Source organism: Pygocentrus nattereri, chromosome 3, assembly GCF_015220715.1.
Source record: "Pygocentrus nattereri isolate fPygNat1 chromosome 3, fPygNat1.pri, whole genome shotgun sequence".
NCBI lineage: Eukaryota > Metazoa > Chordata > Actinopteri > Characiformes > Serrasalmidae > Pygocentrus > Pygocentrus nattereri.
Genome location: NC_051213.1, coordinates 29,615,063 through 29,634,814, shown reverse-complemented (window position 1 = coordinate 29,634,814; position 19,752 = coordinate 29,615,063). Strand labels below are relative to the sequence as shown.

General features: G+C 38.6%; 1 protein-coding gene across 6 annotated transcripts in view; it reads left to right on the top strand.

The window, feature by feature from the left end:
• Positions 1 to 19,752, top strand: part of slc12a7b (solute carrier family 12 member 7b) — a 70,971-nt gene that overhangs the window by 30,590 nt on the left and 20,629 nt on the right. For 5 of the 6 annotated variants that reach the window (XM_017712347.2, XM_017712346.2, XM_017712344.2 and 2 more), the window contains exons 2-14: positions 8,615 to 8,709; positions 9,146 to 9,277; positions 11,006 to 11,152; positions 13,661 to 13,715; positions 13,839 to 13,969; positions 14,430 to 14,671; positions 15,292 to 15,503; positions 16,518 to 16,682; positions 17,400 to 17,498; positions 17,737 to 17,794; positions 18,041 to 18,215; positions 19,010 to 19,128; positions 19,621 to 19,719. In XM_017712347.2, the coding sequence (XP_017567836.1) occupies positions 8,615 to 8,709; positions 9,146 to 9,277; positions 11,006 to 11,152; positions 13,661 to 13,715; positions 13,839 to 13,969; positions 14,430 to 14,671; positions 15,292 to 15,503; positions 16,518 to 16,682; positions 17,400 to 17,498; positions 17,737 to 17,794; positions 18,041 to 18,215; positions 19,010 to 19,128; positions 19,621 to 19,719 (1,729 nt within the window). Of the gene's footprint in view, positions 1 to 448; positions 630 to 8,614; positions 8,710 to 9,145; positions 9,278 to 11,005; positions 11,153 to 13,660; positions 13,716 to 13,838; positions 13,970 to 14,429; positions 14,672 to 15,291; positions 15,504 to 16,517; positions 16,683 to 17,399; positions 17,499 to 17,736; positions 17,795 to 18,040; positions 18,216 to 19,009; positions 19,129 to 19,620; positions 19,720 to 19,752 lie in introns of those variants that run through there. The other variant, XM_017712348.2, reaches the window with a different exon arrangement.

Sequence of the window (19,752 nt, the reverse complement as noted above, 5' to 3'; positions counted from 1 at the left end):
CAGGCTCTTGATCATGGCTGTTTTTGATATCCACTTTTCTTCCCTATTGAGTGGTCACTTGTGATATGATTATGACTATAATAAATATATATATATATATATATATATATATATATATATATATATATATATATATATATATAATATATATATATACACACACACATATATACACACACACACACACACAGAGCTATGGTTTACTGCATGTTCTGATGCACTTATTTCTCTCATGCTATTTGGAAGTGTTGGTGTGCACTGGAACACTGTACACTTACGGGTAGGTGAGCAGCTGTGCATCTCTTTTATGCTTGCTTGCGCTCTCTCTCTCTCTCTCTCTCTCTCTCTCTCTCTCTCTCTCTCTCTTTCTGCCCCCCCTCTTTTGCTCCTCCTCCTCTGTTACTGGTGATGTTCAGGGATCAGCAGTTAATGTGTGTTTGGCGTCTGGCAGGCAGTGTCACAATAGCTGATCTTCAGAGCACATGCTAGGCTAGCCTAGGGTTAGCATCATTTCAGGTATCAAGGACACCGCCTCCCACTCAGCTGCTCTCCAGGGACCCCTGGCACCCCCTACCTCAGCCCTCTCCACTCCATCAGCATGGAGCAGGGAGAGAGCTCCCGCCGGCAGGGTAAGTGACCTGGGTTCAAGCTCTGGTCTTCTGACGGATGCTTGAATACAGTGCTTCCTCAGTTCTCAGGTCAATCAGTATGTTTCAGGTGTATCCTTTACTCAGGTTCTCTTACGTTCAATTTAGAAATGTAATTGACTTTGTGGTTTCAGTGTGTGAATTTTTTAGCTCTATATACGCTTTGCCTTTCCAGGATAGCAATGCCTTATGTAGGTGTTCTTTCCTAAAGACACAGTTTGAAGCTCAGAGCCAGTCAAAACTATTTTACAACTGTGGATTTATTTACATTACCTCCTGACTTTGGCACTTGTCTTTTCTTGGGACTGAGCAGAGTTGACTTAAAGGATTGAAGTGACAATTACCCCCCTTCCTGTCTTGCTCTCGCACTGTAGTGAAACATAGCCTAGGTGTGCTAGGCAGCTTATAGATGGAGCTTAGCAGGTATAAATAGAGTGTGTGGTCGTTTATTACCTTAGTGACTGACACACAAGGTAGTGACTGACACTTGATAACGATGCTTTTATTTAAACTGCGGGGGGTCTTCAGGCACTCTTTAGTGCTATGTTGTAATAGGTTTATTAGTTCTATAGGAATGTGAAGTCATGTAGGAGTCTTGAAAATGTCTTGTCGCCTAAAAGTTACTATGTGACATTTGGCCACTTTGAGCCAGTGCACAGACAAATCATTTCTGCTCTAGGAACAGATCACCGTATTGGTCCTTTAATGTAATGGAAAGTGTGAAAAAGCGGCAGTAAGATTCAGTTTGGCCTGTCGTTTATTTCTATGGTCAGAAACAGTTAAGTTGTGCTACCAGATAAGAAAACTGCCATAGAAGGCTTTCTCTACTGTATTTCTCACTTGCACACTTAGCAGTCAGTCGCAAGGCAGCTCAGAGTGTGCTTGCAGAGGTCAAGTGATGGTCAGCTTCAAGGACTTCACTGCAAGCTCGGCACGACAGGAACATACAGAGAGCTTCAGGTACACCTGCAGTCATTCATCACAAAGGCAGGGCGCAACCACCAGCCATTTCAGCTGTAATGAGGACAGTGCAGCTCGAGGGACGGGTGGAGCGCGACCGTAAATCAAAGAATGCTGCGTGCAGCTGTCAAGACAGGTGATCGTTGAAAGCTGCACTGGCTCCCTAATTTGCATCTTCTCCCTTTTGGTTGATTTTAAGATGCAAACTGTTTTATTATGGCTAGTGTTTCTAGTCTGTCTTGGGTTTCATTTGGCCCCATCAATGGACAGTGCAGGTGTGAAGTGTGAAAGGGAGGTGGCAGATGAATATTTGTTGTTGTAACCTTTCTTAGCTTCATCAAAATGTAGGCCAATGCCATTTTAATCAAGAACTAATGGTTGTTAATCACAATTCACTGAATATTAGGGGCCATTGTTGTGCTGGCCGATTTTGTATTAAGGACGCACCAATGTCCCGTAATTTTTCATGTACAGTTTTATTCCAAAGTTTGGGCGCCTATGGTCAAATTACATGTTTTGTTGATTTAAAAATTAGTTAAAATAAGTTAACATATCGTCTACAGGAAATACACTTTAGTTACTTTTTATTTGCTGAGTTTCAGAAATGGTTGAAAAAAATTACATAACATAAAATATGGCCTGTGCAAAATGTACAGCACATTTTACATTTTATGTAAATTTTTTCAGTATGTTAATAATAAATAAACAGAAATGATGCACTAAAAATAGCTTAAAATTCCATATTTAAGTGTGTTCTCATATAGAGGATGTCTTAACTCATTTTCATTAGGAAATCCACAAAACATGTAATGTAACATGTAACTCCTGCATATGACTTTACATATCTACTGATGCTGATACATAAACCTTTTACAAAATATAGAATTTAGGACAAGGTCCGACCAGACATATATAGATATATAGAGATATATATGTCCAATGCCTATACCCAAATGATTCCAACATTGTTGTGAATTACTCATTTTTATACCTCCTATTTTTTCCTTTCTGTAAGTGAATTTTTAAAGATTCACCCAAATATGTATTATCACTTTTTTAAGCACAAACTGCAATGTTGCCAAAAACACCTACAAGCAATACTGATGTAAGATAATTGTAAGATGAGGCTATTTCATCACATTGACAATGATAGGTTTCAGACAGTAATTTGGCAAGCGTGAAAGCTTATTTAATCTCTGATTTGATATCCTAAGTTAGTGTTTTAAACATTTTTAGGTGATGTACAGTACTGCACTGATTGGATCAGGTTTGTTTGCAGTTGTGGTGGGTAGCATCATAGCTGTCTGCTGTTGCCCAGACTTCACAGCGTGAAATTGTGATCTTAAGTGAAATGTACAACACTGGTCAGACTTTAACAAACACATTGTAAAATAAAGATGTCCCACAGCGAGATGGTTTGGATTAGAGATGAGTGATATGGCAAAAAAAATATAATACTCTGAAAATGTACCATTTTCAAGGAACATAATGTCATGATATTTATTTTTTAGACATCTGATCATTTGGAACATAGAAAAAAGAACCAGTAATGCTACATTAAAAAAAAAAATACAACACCTGTTTTTTTATTCAATATTTTGCATGCTATGGTTCACTAAATCCAGCTAAACAGGCCTGATTTTGCTCCATTTACAATGAAACATACAGTTGGTAAGTGTTGTTCAAGTGATGATGATATGCGCAATATGTTCGGAAAAGCATATTGTATTGTGAAATAATTCATCACGATAATGGTATGTAGTATCACATTGCCCAGCCCTAGTTTGGATGGTAAAGAATACTCTCTGGAGTCTTTCTAAATCTTGAGTCTTGCACCGTTGGCTTTCATGTGACATTTGACTTTTAACAAATATAGGATTCATCATAAATAAATTCATATACTATTTGACTATGGTTTGAGTGGCTCTACATCCAACTTTTATCTGAAAATGTGGGTTTATACTACAATAAGAGTAATTTTCTTTTAAAAAATACTGAAATGTGTAACTTTGATTAACATTGACTGTTTGTCCAAGCAGTGCTTCAGAATGCACTTACCAGCAGAATCATTATGTTGCGTCAAAATTCTAAATTCTGTGTTTATGTTTACGACTGTATGCTGTCATTACTTAGTAAAATAAACCATGCTATAAAGGCTTTTCACAAAGCTTCCAGTTTATCCCATTACACTAAACAGTTACATTTGACTTAATAACCTGTTATCAGACAGCATCCACCCACTGAATTGACCTCAGGTCTGAGATCTTCATTGTCTCAGCAGGCATACAACAAAACTGTTATTGTCAGTGCACTGTGTAAAAGGCAGAGTGCCATGTGCTTTTCTATGGATATTACACACGATGTGCACAACTGAACATTCGTCAGCAATAAGCGCACCTTAAAATAGTTGAATTTACTGTTTACAATGGGGTATCTGGATTCTTTTGGCCATACCATGTATAAAAGACAGAGTAGGTCCATGGGTGGATAATACCATTTAAATCTTACCAGAATGTTGACATAAGCAATATGAAGGTTTGAATAAGATGCGTGTGATGAAATAATGAAATAATTAAATACTTCCTTTGTGATCTCACTTCATTCAGAGCTCATTTGAAAAAAGATTGACTTTCTTGATGCTGCACAGTGGCATCAAGTGTTGGGTGAGTGCAGCACTATAGTTCTTGGGAGCAGCTTCATAATAGCCATATTAATCAGTGCTTTAAAAAATCTATATAAATCGGTGCAGATGGGTCTTCCTGTGTTGTAATTGTGTCTGGTGTGTCAGTTGATTATATTTGTAGCATTCAGCAGAGCAGACTTCTCTATTCAGCACTGTTTATAAGCCAATAGCCATTTTAAGACAGTGGGTATTATGGAACTTAGTGCTGCAATCGCTGTATTTACAGTAAGCAAATACATTTGTGCGAGTAGTGTAGCACTTATGACCTGCTGTTATTCCATCAGAAATGTCACAATTACACAATAACTATGTCTGAACAGAAACCTGTCTCCATGCATTACGCACAGGGGTTTCTGTTCATCCTTCCACTGTGAGAAGATCACTTAACATTATTGTTTTGGAGGATCTGGATTATGAGAAGGAGAAAGTGCAGCCAGTTTCTAAGACTAACCTTGAAGGCATGGAAAAATATCAATGCAGATTTCTTTAAGCACTGATAGCGAGTATCCCAAAGAGAATAGAGGATGTAAGAGAGGCAAAGAATGGACACTGTAAACACTGAAAAAATTGGTATTTAGTTTTTGACACAAAAGATCTTTTGCACAGTACTGTATGCATTTTATTGCCACATAATATTTTCATGTCATTATCAACTTTTTTTTGCAAAAACCTGTAGTGCACGTCCAGCTTTAACTGCACAGAGCTTTCACCCTTAGTTCCTCTCTCACAACTGAGGGTTGGCTGTAAATGATTTGAGAAAGAATGAAGAGAATTCTTCATTTCTTCACGACCAGCTGGCCAACTTTAGCCATTCAAGAGACCCTATTTTCCTGACCTTGGGGCATATTTGTAGCTGTCCATTGACTGTGCTCCCTCACTTTTTCCCTCCCCTTCCTTTTCACTTTCACTTCATTTGTCCAGTTTTGCTTGGCGCTCCATCAGTGGCCAGTGGAGACTCATTGTATACTATTATGAAGGCTCGACTAAGTGAGTCTGACGGCAGCAGTGAGGCAAGCGTATCGGTAAACTAGGTCATTGTCATCTTCCTGGTAAATGAAAGTGGATCATGTCTCATGGGAATGTGCCATATTGTTGACTGTACCACCCCCCCCCCCACCACATCTCTTGTTAATACGTAATATTTGGACTTTCATCTTAAATTGTGTTTAATAGCTGGGGAGAATTAACATGAAGTTTTAACACTTTTTATTTCAGAGCATATGACATGGCTGCAGTAACTCTGAATTTGAACTTAAATAGGTTATAGTTGTTTGAAATTGCTTTATTTTTTTACAGTTCAGATATCCCTGAGTTGTTAATGAACCACTGACCTGCACACAGAATGTTACACACATCACCTACTCAGTGTCAGTCCTGTTAGCTGATTTACTGTTGCAGCCTTATGGTTACTCAACATGAGCCTCATGCCCACGCTGAAGAAAGCCAAAAAGAGTGCAACAGGAAATATCTAATTGAATCTAAACCTTTACGTGGTCTGGAGCCCTGAGGCCCAGAATTAGACCCACTCCGTGAGAGCATTAACTTGTGTTTCAAAGAGGATTTGGTAACGCATGGATCTGTGGTAACTAATAGGTACTGAGTGCCATTCACTAGGATGATTCATTTCATTCTGTTCAATGTCAGATCATATGCCTCTAATGGTGACTTGCTATAGTCTTACTGCAAGATATGCTGTAGTGTTGCCACCTTGGTATGGATTATTTTTGCTGTCTGCTGCTGTGTCACTAACAGTGGTGTAGAAAGGGCGTCTGAGCTTGCTCTGTGATCATGTGGCTTAAGCTGGAAGCTTTTTGTGCCCCCTAAAACAGCTGAAAAAAGCAGAAGTCATGGGGGCCGAGTTCACCTGGCTTTTACTACCTGATCTGTGGGACTGTGTTTTTGTTGTTGTTGTTTTACCAGTACATTTTAGATGTATTTTATTCAGTCATTTTTATAACATATTCCTGTGGTTGCCGTCTTTAAGCTGTCTTAGTACTTTATTTGTTAATTTAACAGGAACATTTTATAATCTTCATTTGCTCTCCCTGGAAAGATTGATGATTAAAAATGCAAACAGTACTTCACACACATGCAAAAAAAAACCATGAAGCCATTTAAAAGTCAAAGAGTCAAGCATGGTGTTTTTTACTTTCATATTGTATTAAAAAAGGTCAGTTTGATCAGTTCTTTTATGTAGTTCCGGGGGGGGGGGGGTTGCATTACAATCCCTAAGAGTTTTAAAGTATATATTTTTTTTCTTTCAGAATATAATCTGTAATCAACAAGGCTTGTTTGGTTTGCTGACTGGCCAAAGGGCTGGTCAAAACATTTACTTTGCACACTGATCTGTAAAACGCCACTCAAGGCCCCCAGGTGAATCACGGTTTGAAGCCAGAATGTTCTCCTGGAGCTCTGTAAATCCTGAGTTCATTTAAACACCAGTAAAGTGTGACCAACAGCTAGTAGACAGGACATACTGCTCTGCTGTTGTCCCAGTTTACCCGGGTTACCTGCACTTGGGTAGAGATATGTGCGCACAATTAGAACAGTGGCACAATTATTAGGGTGAAGTACATTTCTGCCTAGCAGTACTCAAATATTCCACAAAACAGCTGTTGGTGATCTTTTCTTAAGTATCTCTACGTTTTTCAGTTGTGTATATGCATTGTAGAGCCTAGTGCGTTGGTCTTAATTTCACCACTAAACAGATTTAGGCTATATCTGAAACTACATACTACAAGAGGGGTTAGGTGATATGAAAAAATGTAATATCACAATTCTTTGTAAACGATACATGTGCCGTGACATTTTTTTACTTGTATTCAGAATTTCACACATTAAATCCAATAAAACAGGACTTATAACACTCCCTATCCATGATATGCTCAGAAAAACTTGGTGTGGCATGTTTTTGTTTTTATTTTACATGTTTTTAATGTTATTTATAACAATGACAATAAATGTTGTCATATTGCCCAGCTCTACCATACTACACATAATACATTATTGAATGCACTACTATTAGTGCTATACTGTTTTCATGTGCTGTTTAGTACTAGAACTAGAAACGTATCTTTTAAAGCAAATGCATAAGAACAAAAGCAAGCTTCCTTATGGAAAGACTTTGATTTAGACACTTGTGATGTTTTTATTTCCTGCTAAAGTTGAATCGATGGCTAAATTAAGACTTTTGGGCTTTTCAGTAAACTCTCAGCTGCTTTCCAGTTTGGCCAGTTTCATTTTATTTCCATTTGATTTTTTTCTTTTCCCAGTTGTTCTGAAGCTTGTGCTGCATGTATTTTTAAACCATAAGACCATGTGATCAATGGAAATGTGGTGTGTATCGCAAAGTAATTACATGCTTCCATGCGTTTTAGCTATTCAGACTTTTCTGAGGGAAAACGCCACAACAGCAAGTTATAAGTTGAAGTTCTCAGCGTCATCAGAGTCTGATTGAGTGACCCATAGAGCCAGAGGGAAGCCATTGATCACTGTTATGCTCTAATTATAGAAAAATCCATATGGAAGGGTCAAATGAACTGACTGGGGCTTTGAGTGTGGGTTGTACTCATTCACTTACACGGCATTTGGCATTACATTCTGTTAATTCACTACAGTAAGGTCTCCTTGTTCCTGCAGAAATCTGGTCATTTCATAGAATACAAAGAGATGTAAAATCCACAATGTTCAGTTTTTATAAATCAGGTATTAAAAACAGTGCTGTTTGAGTTCATGACCTTTTCAGGTGATCCTAATCTTCCACTACAGTTGTTGCCATGTTTCCTGTGTTAGTGTGACAAAGCGTCCAATGGAAACGGGCTCTCAGCATTCTTGCTATCCCAGTCAGTAAAAAGTTGGAGTAAAGGTCTGCAGTTGTTTCCTGTTCTATGATCTAACCGATATGTCTGGTGATGCTGTTGTGTTTGGAGCGACACCGACCGAGCGTGCACGCTTCCAGGCATGCAATTCTGAAAGTGAAAAAAGAGTGAATGGTGAATTTCCTTTGTGTGTGCCCACACTGGTTACTTTTGCTTGGACGCTTCCCAGTTTGGCAATCAGTTGCCCCATTGTCGCGCTGCTAACAATCAAGAGATTTTACTTCTGTGTGTACTTCTATGCAAGCTTGCTAAAACCACACTTTAACACATTATCCGTCAGACACTGGTTGCACAGTTTGATTCAGTTCCACTAACTGACCAGTGTGCAGCCTTGTTTAGGTTGTGAACATGTATGACCATAAACGCTCATGTGTCCTACATGTTTGAGGCTCCAATGAGAGAAAAGCTCCTAACTAAACCCCATCTTACTCTCTCTGTTACTGCAGGTGATGGAAACCCAAAAGAAAGCAGTCCTTTCATCAACAACACAGATAATGATAAAGGAACCCTATATGATGGGAAAAACATGGCACTATTTGAGGTACCCATTCCGTTTACTTACAGCATTTGAAAAACATATTTTGTGTCCATTTGAACATGAATGTAATTGTAGTCATATTGACATTGCTGTAATTGTGGGGTATTTGTATACATTAAAAATAACTGTCATGTAACTGTTAAATTACTTGCTTATTTGGAATTGTAAGTTTACTACAAGTAAACCTATTCAAATTGTTTGCTGTGGTTCATATGTTTTGCATCTTTGGGTTTATAGCCAGTAGTAAAGTAATTTATGGCCTGTAAAGTCTATTTCTACATCGGTTTATGATTTTGGACAAGCAAAGCTACTATTAGGTCTCCATCCTTTGATCTTGACCGGCAACTGCCAGCGTTTCATGGTTTGAGTTCTTTGAATTGTTTTGGACAGGCATGAATTTGATGGTTTGGGCTGCTGTGCTGTTCTGTACCGTTTATAGGAAGAAATGGATAGCAACCCCATGGTGTCGTCACTACTCAGCAAACTGGCCAACTACACCAACCTTACACAGGGGGTTCGGGAGCATGAAGAGGCAGATGAGGAGGAGGGGGCGAAAAAGAAAACTGTCAAAGTAAGTCATGGGCTCTCAGAATGGATAATTTTGTGGTTCAGCAGTAAAACGTTTAATTTTGAATCAACCCATTGTTGAAGATAATGATGGGTTTCTGAGCTCAGAGGATAAGCATCCATTTAGCCTCTATTCTCTCTATTCAGTCATTACCTTTCCCACTGAAATAGTTCTGTCTTAAAATATGTTTGACTATGTTTGAAGATAGATAGGTCACCTGCATGTTAAAAGAAGAAGAAAAAAAAAACATTTTCTGTATTGTCTTGTGCCACTGATTGGTGCTTTATGGCAGTTGTTAAAACTGGTTGCTAAAATATTTAGAACACATACAATGTGCTCGCCCTATTTTAAGTGGCCAGAATATTCAGAATGCTAGCTTATGCACCCTCTTAAAAACAACACCTCAGCAGTAATGCCCAGAACATTAATAAAGTTGCAGAGTTCTCTGTCTTTTGAAACTGTTTTCATTTGAGAACTCTTTATTTTCCCATAAACATGAGTAACAATCATATGCAAACTGCTCTGCTGGGGCTTATTGTTTTTTGCGTGTATGTAGTGGTCAAGCAAAACTCTTCTCTGTGTTTGGCAGATTCCAAGCCCTGAGGGCACCTGCGTTTTAACATTCTGCTTTGTTGGTTTTTGCTCAGTGAAAACTTCTAAACTGTGCACTAGAAAATTTTCAAGAAATGCCATGAAAACCACATGCTAGACTGACTGCTCAATGATAGTCATGACGAACTTGTTGCCTTGTCACATTTTATGAAACGAAATGGCATGGCTACGCCCAATCGGCCAGAACATGCAGAAGAGTGGAGATGGTATTGTTCTGATTCTAGGGATTCTGACACTGGATTCTGTTTCAAATACGGAATGAATAAGATTTTTAATGGATTATTATCAGGACGAGGTATAGTTGAGCAAAACGATGGAATGTGGTAGAACATCTGCTTTGCTGATGCATCCAGGAATTTTTGAATGGGCCAGAAGACACTTTTTGCTTACTTGACCGATTTGGGTAGGTGATGACCCTGGTGTACGTCTAAATGGAGCAGGGTGGAACTTGTCTTAGTCAGTCATAAACTACTGGTTTATCCTGGTATGCAGTTAACAATCCTTCACTTTTAGTCTGCCAGATTATATTTTATAAGACTCTGTCTTTAGGTTGGGTTTGTCATGAATATGAGCATTTGTTCTCAGTAAAAACATTTAAGTGATAATGTCAGAAATTATATTTCTGCTTAGTCTTCATGGTGGACCGTGTAGAGGTAGTGGTAAAATTCAAACCTAAAATCAGTTTTCATTAATGTTCCAAATGTTCAGCTGTTGTTACAGCAGTGTTCTCTAGGGATTGTTCCATTCAGTTTTATTACTAGGTTAGAGGAGCGTGCAATATGACATTTTTTATCATCAGATAAATTATGTCACAGTATGCTTTTCTGAGCATATCATGCATATTATCTGTGCTTAAAAAACATTGCAAAAAGAGAATAATTATTCCTGCTTAACTTAAATTGATGCCACACATTTTGTGAAATTTTTTAGTGTATTTATTTAATATGAGAAATCACAAAAAAATATTGTAATGTGTAACATCAATCATGAAAATATCTTCAGATATTATGAAATTTTTGCCAAATCGCCAAAAAGGTTCCACTAGTGTTAATCTAGTTATCTGTTGAAGTATATATAATTATTATAATTAGTTGATACTTTGCGTTTTTCTCCGAGTAGAGTCCACAGATGGGGACGTTCATCGGCGTCTACCTGCCCTGCTTGCAGAATATCCTGGGGGTCATCCTGTTTCTACGTATGACTTGGATTGTAGGCACTGCAGGCATCCTGGAGGCCTTTATCATTGTAGCTATGTGCTGCTCTTGTGTAAGTATGCTATATCTTTTAGGAATATCATCCACTTCTCTTTTAAAAGATATCATCGCTGTCATAACATCTAAATCCTCTTTTATGCTTGCTGTTCTGTACATTGTGTGAATGTTTCATGGCCAATGGACGAGTAGAAAAGCAAAAGTTGAAACAGATGTTCAGACATTAAGAATATTTTTACTCTTCCGTTAAGTTACGTTTTCACAAGTGCGTATTTTCTTGTGACCTGTTGAATGTTTTAATGACAGAAAGAACAAGGAAAGTACTGGTGGACACAAGTTAGTTATGATATTTTAAGTAAGAGAAGAGAACCATTTATAGATTTATCAATACTGTATGTGAAAGGGATAGTACATAGTGGTAGATAGTAAAGTGTCTTTTTTCCATTCCTTTCTTGTGAGTGCAGATGTGCAATCTAGAACAAAAGTCCTGGTTTTACTTCCATTACAAATGCAGCAGTGAGTTGCCTTGAGAGCCATAGCGTGAGTGCATGTCACTGGCATGTTGTTACACAGAGAAAAACACCACCAGAAACATTTGAATGCATTTTTGTCACAAGGTCTTTTCTCACAGTCAGTTTTTATGGATGAGACCAGCAGTTGTGTTTTTTTATCGCACTGAGAACTTTGCATTAAGTCCTAAGTGCTGTTGTTATTAAACAAACACTCAGAACGTGGCTGAACTGCATTCACTGAGTATTAAAGGGGACAAAAGTTGTCTTTTTCTTTTAGTCAGTGTGAATTGAAGACGCAGATGAGCTTGAATATGAGCTCTGTTGCAGACAGTTGTTGAAGACAGTGTTCGTGTTAATGTGTACATTTTCAAAACTAGACATGCTTTTTGGCCTTGTTTTTTCCTGACTTGATGTGAAACGGCTTTCCCACCCAATGTGAAACTTCTACATGTACACAGCATGTAACCAAAAAATACTTTTTTGGATTTAAATGATGACGACAACTGATATTTATCAATAAGTTTGTCCTGATTTATCTTTTTTCTTTAATGGACTGTTAATTAAAGGTGAAGAGCTGTATTTAGTTCATTTGCCTTGTTGCCTAACAAAGGTTTTATTCATTTTGGATAAAAATAGTTTGTGATGAGATTGTAGCGTGGAGTGCACCTGCATGTCAGAGCTCTGTGTGAGAGAGAGTAAGCGCTTCTTCTGATCCTTGGTTCAAAGTTTAGCCTCCCTTCCTCGTCAGACACAGCTCATGCATTTGATGGCTCCTGGCAGCTTGCTGTGTAATCTCTTGTACTCGGGACACTTTGAGACAGGTGTTTATTTATAGCCCAGAGTAGACGATGGGATCAGCCACCCCTTTCGAGGGAATGCTTATTTACAAGTGTAGCAGTGCACTTCCTGGCCTTGGGTCATTGTCCAAATTGGTATTGCTTCCACCTCAGATACCTTGCGGAAGCATGAGAATCCAGAGTCACTGTTGCATAACGTCGGATGAAATGAGCTGAGGTGTGGCACTGCTACGGCAGCCTTCTGGTTCTATTTTTTTTTTTTAGTTATCACTAGTTCAATAGTTTTATGGTTTTATATGTTGGAATGCTTAATACGTTATTATGATGGCTTAGTCTTCAGAAATGTTTCATACTTAACCTTGATATCAGTTTCTGAATGATAGTTTATCGATACATTCTTTTAAGTTACAAGACCGGTGTGAGTGCTGCTTAAACCAGAAATGAGTGTGAGGTGTCGGAAGCTGGTGTATATATACTGACTGCAGACAGTGCTGACATTAATAACATTCAGAAATGTTCTTGGAGTCTAGATTTCTGAAAAAGCATTCTCATTGGCTCGCTGATAAGAGTGACTGCGTAGATAAATTTGGTTTTGAATAGGATGGAATCGATACTCTACTGCTTGATACTCTGAAGTCCTGAATTAATTCGTTTGACTCCACAACAGTGCTGAATGTTGATACATAGCCCTATAAATGATTTTAGCTTTTGGAAATGTTTTTTTTTTTCTTTTCTTAACATCTGTGTAGGTCGCCAGCCCAAACATTATTTTCAGTTAGTAGTGGTTAATTGAATGTAGGTAGCTGTGCTTATGAATAAAACAGCTTGGAGCAAAGGGTAGAAAGGAAGAGACTTGCTTTAGAACTCCTTATAGTGTCCTCGTAGTGCCAAAGGTCACTGAATCACCTTCATTCACGCAGTGCTCTTGCAATTGCTAAGCTCTTGTTCGAGGTAAATGATCAGTAAGTGGCTTTAGCCCAGCTTTTCATGGCATGGGCTGAGACTGATGCAGAAGCAGCTGAGGGGATTTATTCTGGTCATTTTGCCCTAGCCTGCTCAAGGACACTCAAACACACAGTCGTGTTACATAATGGCCAGATGCACATATCCTTGAAAAGAATTATACCTTCCTGAAGTAGTGACCTCTGAATGAGAATCTTTTACCATTCCTTTCCTAAATATGCATTGAGGGATTATTAATGTGCTGTTTTGATGTAGGTGTCTTGTGAATTTAAGATCTTTTTTCCCCCATAGACAATGCTTACAGCCATATCTATGAGTGCCATTGCTACAAATGGAGTGGTCCCAGGTAAGTTGATTGTATTCTGGTTGTCAGCACTGAGACCACTTCTGTGATTTGGATCTCTGCTGCATAGTGACTGGTTCTTTACAGTGCAGGTCTTTCACTGACTTGCTGTCTTTTTCATCACAGCTGGCGGATCTTACTACATGATCTCCCGGTCGCTGGGTCCAGAGTTTGGAGGGGCTGTAGGACTGTGCTTCTATTTGGGCACCACATTTGCTGGAGCCATGTACATTCTTGGCACTATTGAGATTCTCTTGGTGAGCTCTGTGCATTTTGTCGAAGAGATGTATTCATCCTTATAAGAACAACCCTGAGATACAGTAGAGATGCAGTTCTTTTATCAAGAACTGATCTTCGAATATCTTTCAGTATCAAGTATTAATACCAATCCTAACTCTGTCTAATATAATTACTCAACATATGCCAATAAATCATGATTTATACAGTTCCACTTTTGTGAGAGAATCTCAGACTATTGATCTGCTGTTTGCTTTAGTTAAGGTCATTCTACTAGGGTGCATACAGACATCACTCAGTAGTGTGCCATACTATCTATTTTCTTTATTTCTGAAACAATACTGTATTTGAATGGTAGTAAAGCCGATACCAATATAGTATAAGTGCAACACTACCTTAAAGCATTTTGAATTAAAATAACCACACCAAACTGTGCTGTTGGTTTAATATCTTATTTGCTTCTCATCTTCTATAATGCAGACCTACATAGTGCCCAGTGCTGCCATCTTTAAGGCGGAGGACAAAGCTGATGAGGCGGAGGCCATGCTGAATAACATGCGAGTGTATGGCACCTGCTGTCTGACCCTGATGGCACTAGTGGTGTTTGTGGGGGTGAAGTACGTGAATAAGCTGGCGCTGGTCTTCTTGGCTTGTGTCGTGCTCTCCATTCTGGCCATCTATGCTGGCGTCATCAAGACCATCTTCGAACCACCAGACTTTCCGTGAGTTACAAAGGCTATTATTTATCTGCTAAATGTGCTTATTGTGTTTCCTTCTTTTGTGGGTGTATCCCAAAAATAATTTTATTTTTGTTTGCTGTAATGTTTGATATAAAACTAATGGGATAGAATCAGTTTACAAGGTGAATTTGCCTCTCATATGGCCATATGTTGTTCTTTTTCAGTTTAGGTTGCTTCCACATCCTAAGAATTTGAAATGTGTGAACTATGTAGCAAAATGTAATAATGTAAAAAATTTACTGATATGATGTAGTGGACTGTATGATTGTGATCTAAATCATTAAATCTTTCCTTGTGTGTCCATATTTGATATAGCCTTGGGGACAGCAGCATATGTTCAGGAAAAAGAAAATTCAGAAAAATTTGACAGTTTTTAAAAAATGTTTTTTTTTTTTTACCAATTTTATTTTCATGTTTTCATGTCAGTCAGCTTATGTCAGCTTTGTCGTCTTTGAACTGGAGTCGTCCACCAGATAAAGCAAATGAGAAAATTAGCACTATAGACTATCGAAAAAAATCTTATTTATATTTATTTTTATATTCATGTTTTTTATTTATAATTTATTTGTATTTTGTATTTATAATTTTATTGTCCTTTAAAGGGTCTGCTTGTTGGGCAACCGCACCCTCAAGAATCATGGCTTTGACAAGTGCTTAAAGACAGATATTATTGACAATGTGACAGTGACCACAAAGCTGTGGTCTCTGTTCTGCCAGTCCTCCGATCTCAACTCTACCTGCGATGAGTACTTTAACCTCAACAATGTCACGGAGGTCCAGGGCATTCCTGGTCTCACCAGCGGAGTCATTTCAGGTGAAGAGCACTGATTCACAGCGATACACAGAGATATTTTTACTGTGAGAGATTAGGCCAAAAAAAAATGAGTTGTCTTGCTGCAACAAAGGACATTAGTATCTCACAGAATCTACAGTACTGTGCAGACGTCTTGGGCCACCTGAGTTAGGATGAATGCACAAACATTAATACAACAAACTGTTCACTTAAAAATGTCCAAACCTTTCCTAGATGCCAGCCAGTATTTATTATTAATCATTTTTAATTTATTTTATCATAAAGTTATATTTTTTATTTTGTTAATGTTTACATGTGTTTTGGTAATCAAAACACACCTATTGCCCAGATATAAAATGTTCTTGGCTGTGTCTTTTGCACAGTGCTGTATATGTTACAGAAAACAGCTGAGGGTTCAAGTGAAGGCCATTGGTCCTTGAATGATGCTTCTGCTATGAATCAGAGCAGGTAGCTGGACAAATTAGCTGAAATTGCGTAGGCAAAACTTCATTCAGCTTTGGTTGTTCACAAATTAGCTCAGGTTTGTGAGCATTGATAAAGACAAACTGATTGCATGGATGTGCTACTTTGTGTAGTACTTAGCTTTTCCTGTGTTGCTTGTTAATCATAATTCTTTTTTACAGCTTGCTGTTGATAGTGTGTCTGGTCAACTACTCCGTAGGTTATGAGGAATATCTTGACCCTCTACTTTGTGTCATTGTGTAGCATTTGACACTTGATAACTGTAACACACTTAGAATGTTTGGCTTACTCATTTGTCAACTCTAGCAATTTGAAGGCTGTTTTCGTCTCATAAATCCTCATGTTTAATAGCATGCTGAGAGGTAAATTGGCAAATGTATAGTGTCTGACTTTTCACTGATTTTCTTTAAATTGTTGGCTCAACTATGTACCAGTAAAACATTTTATTTGATTTTATTTAAATATGTTTTTTTTTTTTTAAACTGTGTATAACTACTTTTTCTTGAGTGGAATTGAGTGTTTGTAGCAATAATGCTTGTTTCTTCTGAACAGAGAATATGTGGTCAAGTTATGGCCCTTCTGACATGCTGGTGGAGAAGAACATGGCATCAGTGGCAGCTTCTGACCCCACACTAGACCTTAACCTGCCCTATGTAGTCAACGACATTGCCACTTTCTTCACACTGCTAGTTGGGATCTATTTCCCTTCGGTTACCGGTAAGGGCATGTTGCCCCATCTTTATGTATTTTTTCTATCTCTATTTCTTCTTTCCTCTAACCCTTCCTATGTGTCTAGTAGTCCTGTGCCTGCCCCCTCCACCTCCCCATCCTGCATTTTCTCATTGTGGTTGTATAATATGCAATGTTCTGTAGCACTGTATGTTCTATGAATGCCAGGTCATTGCTGTAACCCCTTTTCCACCCGCTTGTATTTAATCTGTTCTTGCTCAGTGGCTTCAGCTCTATCTAAATTCTCATAGCCACACTCTGAGCCAGCGCGTAGATCATGCTTATCTTCCGCTTTCAGCTGCAAGCGTCTCAGGCCAGTCTGTCCCCTTTAAGGGGCCTCATGCCTGCACACTATGTAACACAATAGTGCACAGATCAGCACTGATGACTACAGTAAGTAAGCACTGATGACTACAGCACTGTAAGACTACAACAGTTGCCCAAAGTATATGAAAGAATTAACTACATAGAAGAAAAATCTAAAAGATTACACACTGACCATACACAACAGTGGACAAACAAAGGAAAATGTACATTTCATACAATGAGGCCAAATGTTTTACAGACAGATTTATTGTGTTGAATGTGCAAATGACTGTTAAACAGTTTGGTTTGATATAAAATGTATATTTTGATTGCTTTAAACTTGCTTGAAATGCAGCATTTCTAAAAAGTGAGTGAACATTTTTTCCCTGTGTTGTCCAGGTATCATGGCTGGATCCAACCGGTCCGGAGATTTAAGAGATGCCCAGAGGTCTATTCCAATAGGAACCATTCTTGCCATAGCAACTACTACCATCATCTGTATCCACATAAAAGATCATGTTATAGTTATGCCGAAGTGTAATTAAATTTTGAAATCAAACAACTAAATGCAATTAAATGCAACTTCATAGTATGTAAATATTGATGGGCACAGTGCCAGGTTAGACAGGTTAGCTGGCAGTATGTCATTTAGAATGCTGTAGAAAATAGGGAGTCTGTATGGGATTTTTCAAATTCTTGCCTCGGTGAAGGTCATTTTCTTAACTGCATAATTCAGACCTCTCCTGTGTGGTGCTGTTTGGCGCTTGCATTGAGGGAGTGGTTCTCCGAGACAAGTGAGTTCGTTTTTTTTTTTTTTTCTTTTCATCTTTTGCCTTTTTTAAGTCCAAAGTTTTTGGAATGAATGGTATTCTTTCATGAATGTGGTTGCAGCATCAGGGCCAACTTAACTTGTGAGCTGTTTCCAAAGAAAATATTGCCAAGGTAGTGGATGTTGGAGGAATCATATGCAATGAATGTGCTTAGTGCAAGAGAAAATTAAGGCATGTATTTCTGTCTAAAGGAAAAAGTATGTGTTTCAGGTTTGGAGACTCGGTCAAAAGAAACTTGGTGATTGGTACTCTGTCGTGGCCCTCCCCCTGGGTGATTGTGATTGGCTCTTTCTTTTCCTGCTGTGGGGCAGGTCTGCAGAGTCTCACTGGTGCCCCCCGGCTGCTCCAAGCCATCGCCCGAGATGGCATTGTGCCTTTCTTAGAGGTTTGCTCACAGACTCACTTATGATTTGTGTTGCTCTTTAGTGGCTGCTTAGAGTGTAGTCTGAGCAGACCTGGTGGCAGGATTAGTTCGGGACAGATGAAATTTACGGAGACTACACAGCTTTATCCAGCGAACAGCTAACAGTACAGGTTAATTTAAATGACGGCCATCTTTCTTCAAGCATTATCATTACTGTAACGTGTTAGAGAATAGCTGTATGATAGCCTGTTACCAAAATAAATGTCAACCAAACAGCATCATACTAGCAGCAATTTTGGACACACATTTCGTTATTTCCAATCATAAAATGAAAACGAATCTGTAAAATGCACTCAGTATTCATTACTCAGCTTATCCCTCACCCATGCTGTGTCACAGGCCACAAAGCAATGCTCTCATGATAGCAACTCCATGTTTACTGAGGAAAGTGAATTATTTGTTGCAGCAGTATTATTATGTTGCTTAGGTGTGTCAACACTGTATCAATGGAATGACAAGAGGAAATGAGGCCATTTTAAAACCATAACACATGTCTACTAGATTTATATCAGGCAAAATTCATTGAAAAGTCTGTGCGGCTCTTGGCTGACAATACTGCTTTTTAATTTGTTTAGAATATATTGTGTTCTGTTGAAGGTGCAGCTGAACTTCATTTGGTTTTTCACAACCATTTATATACACTGATTCAGAAGCACATACTTTGGAAATAATTTTAGATCTCATACATGTGTCCACTGCAACAAGTCCCACCCTCATAAGCAGTGTCCTGAGTGTACGGTTGGCCCTGTTCTCAGGTGTTTGGCCATGGCAAAGCAAATGGGGAGCCCACCTGGGCCCTACTGCTCACTGCGATGATCTGTGAGACGGGCATTCTCATTGCCTCGCTGGATGCTGTGGCCCCTATCCTCTCCATGTAAGTATGCCTATGCCTATCTTTCTCTGTCATCCTCTATTTCACTCTCATGTTGTTGGCTCCATTGGCCACAGTGCCATGTCTTTGCTGTCTCATGTGATAATTACAGTCAGAGTTTGACATTTTCTGTGTCTTCGTTTGCTCCCCCTCACTATTGTTAATAACGTTTTTTTTCCCCCTTTAATTTCAATAATACATCTTTTAATCCTCCATTAATCCTCTCTGCTCTAGCTGGGGTGACTCTGTTTCTTTCATAGCCTTGTCCTTTTTATCCAGAACTCACTTATCTTCACTTCAGTGTAATTTCCCGCCTGCTTTAATGATGATAATAACTTTAATAACCTCTCGCTCCGCTCTTCCAGCCCTCTTCTCTGCCTCGGTTTCTCTCTCTGTTCCCTTCCTTACACTCATCTGTTTTTAGCTTACTTTTCTTTTTGTTTTTCTTATGGTCTTCTTTATATAAGGTGTGCCTGTATATTTATCTTTTTACAGGTTCTTCTTGATGTGTTACCTGTTTGTGAACCTGGCTTGTGCTCTCCAGACTCTCCTGCGCACACCTAACTGGAGACCTCGCTTTAAGTACTACCACTGGTGAGCACAGAGCCTGCTTCAAATTGTCAGATC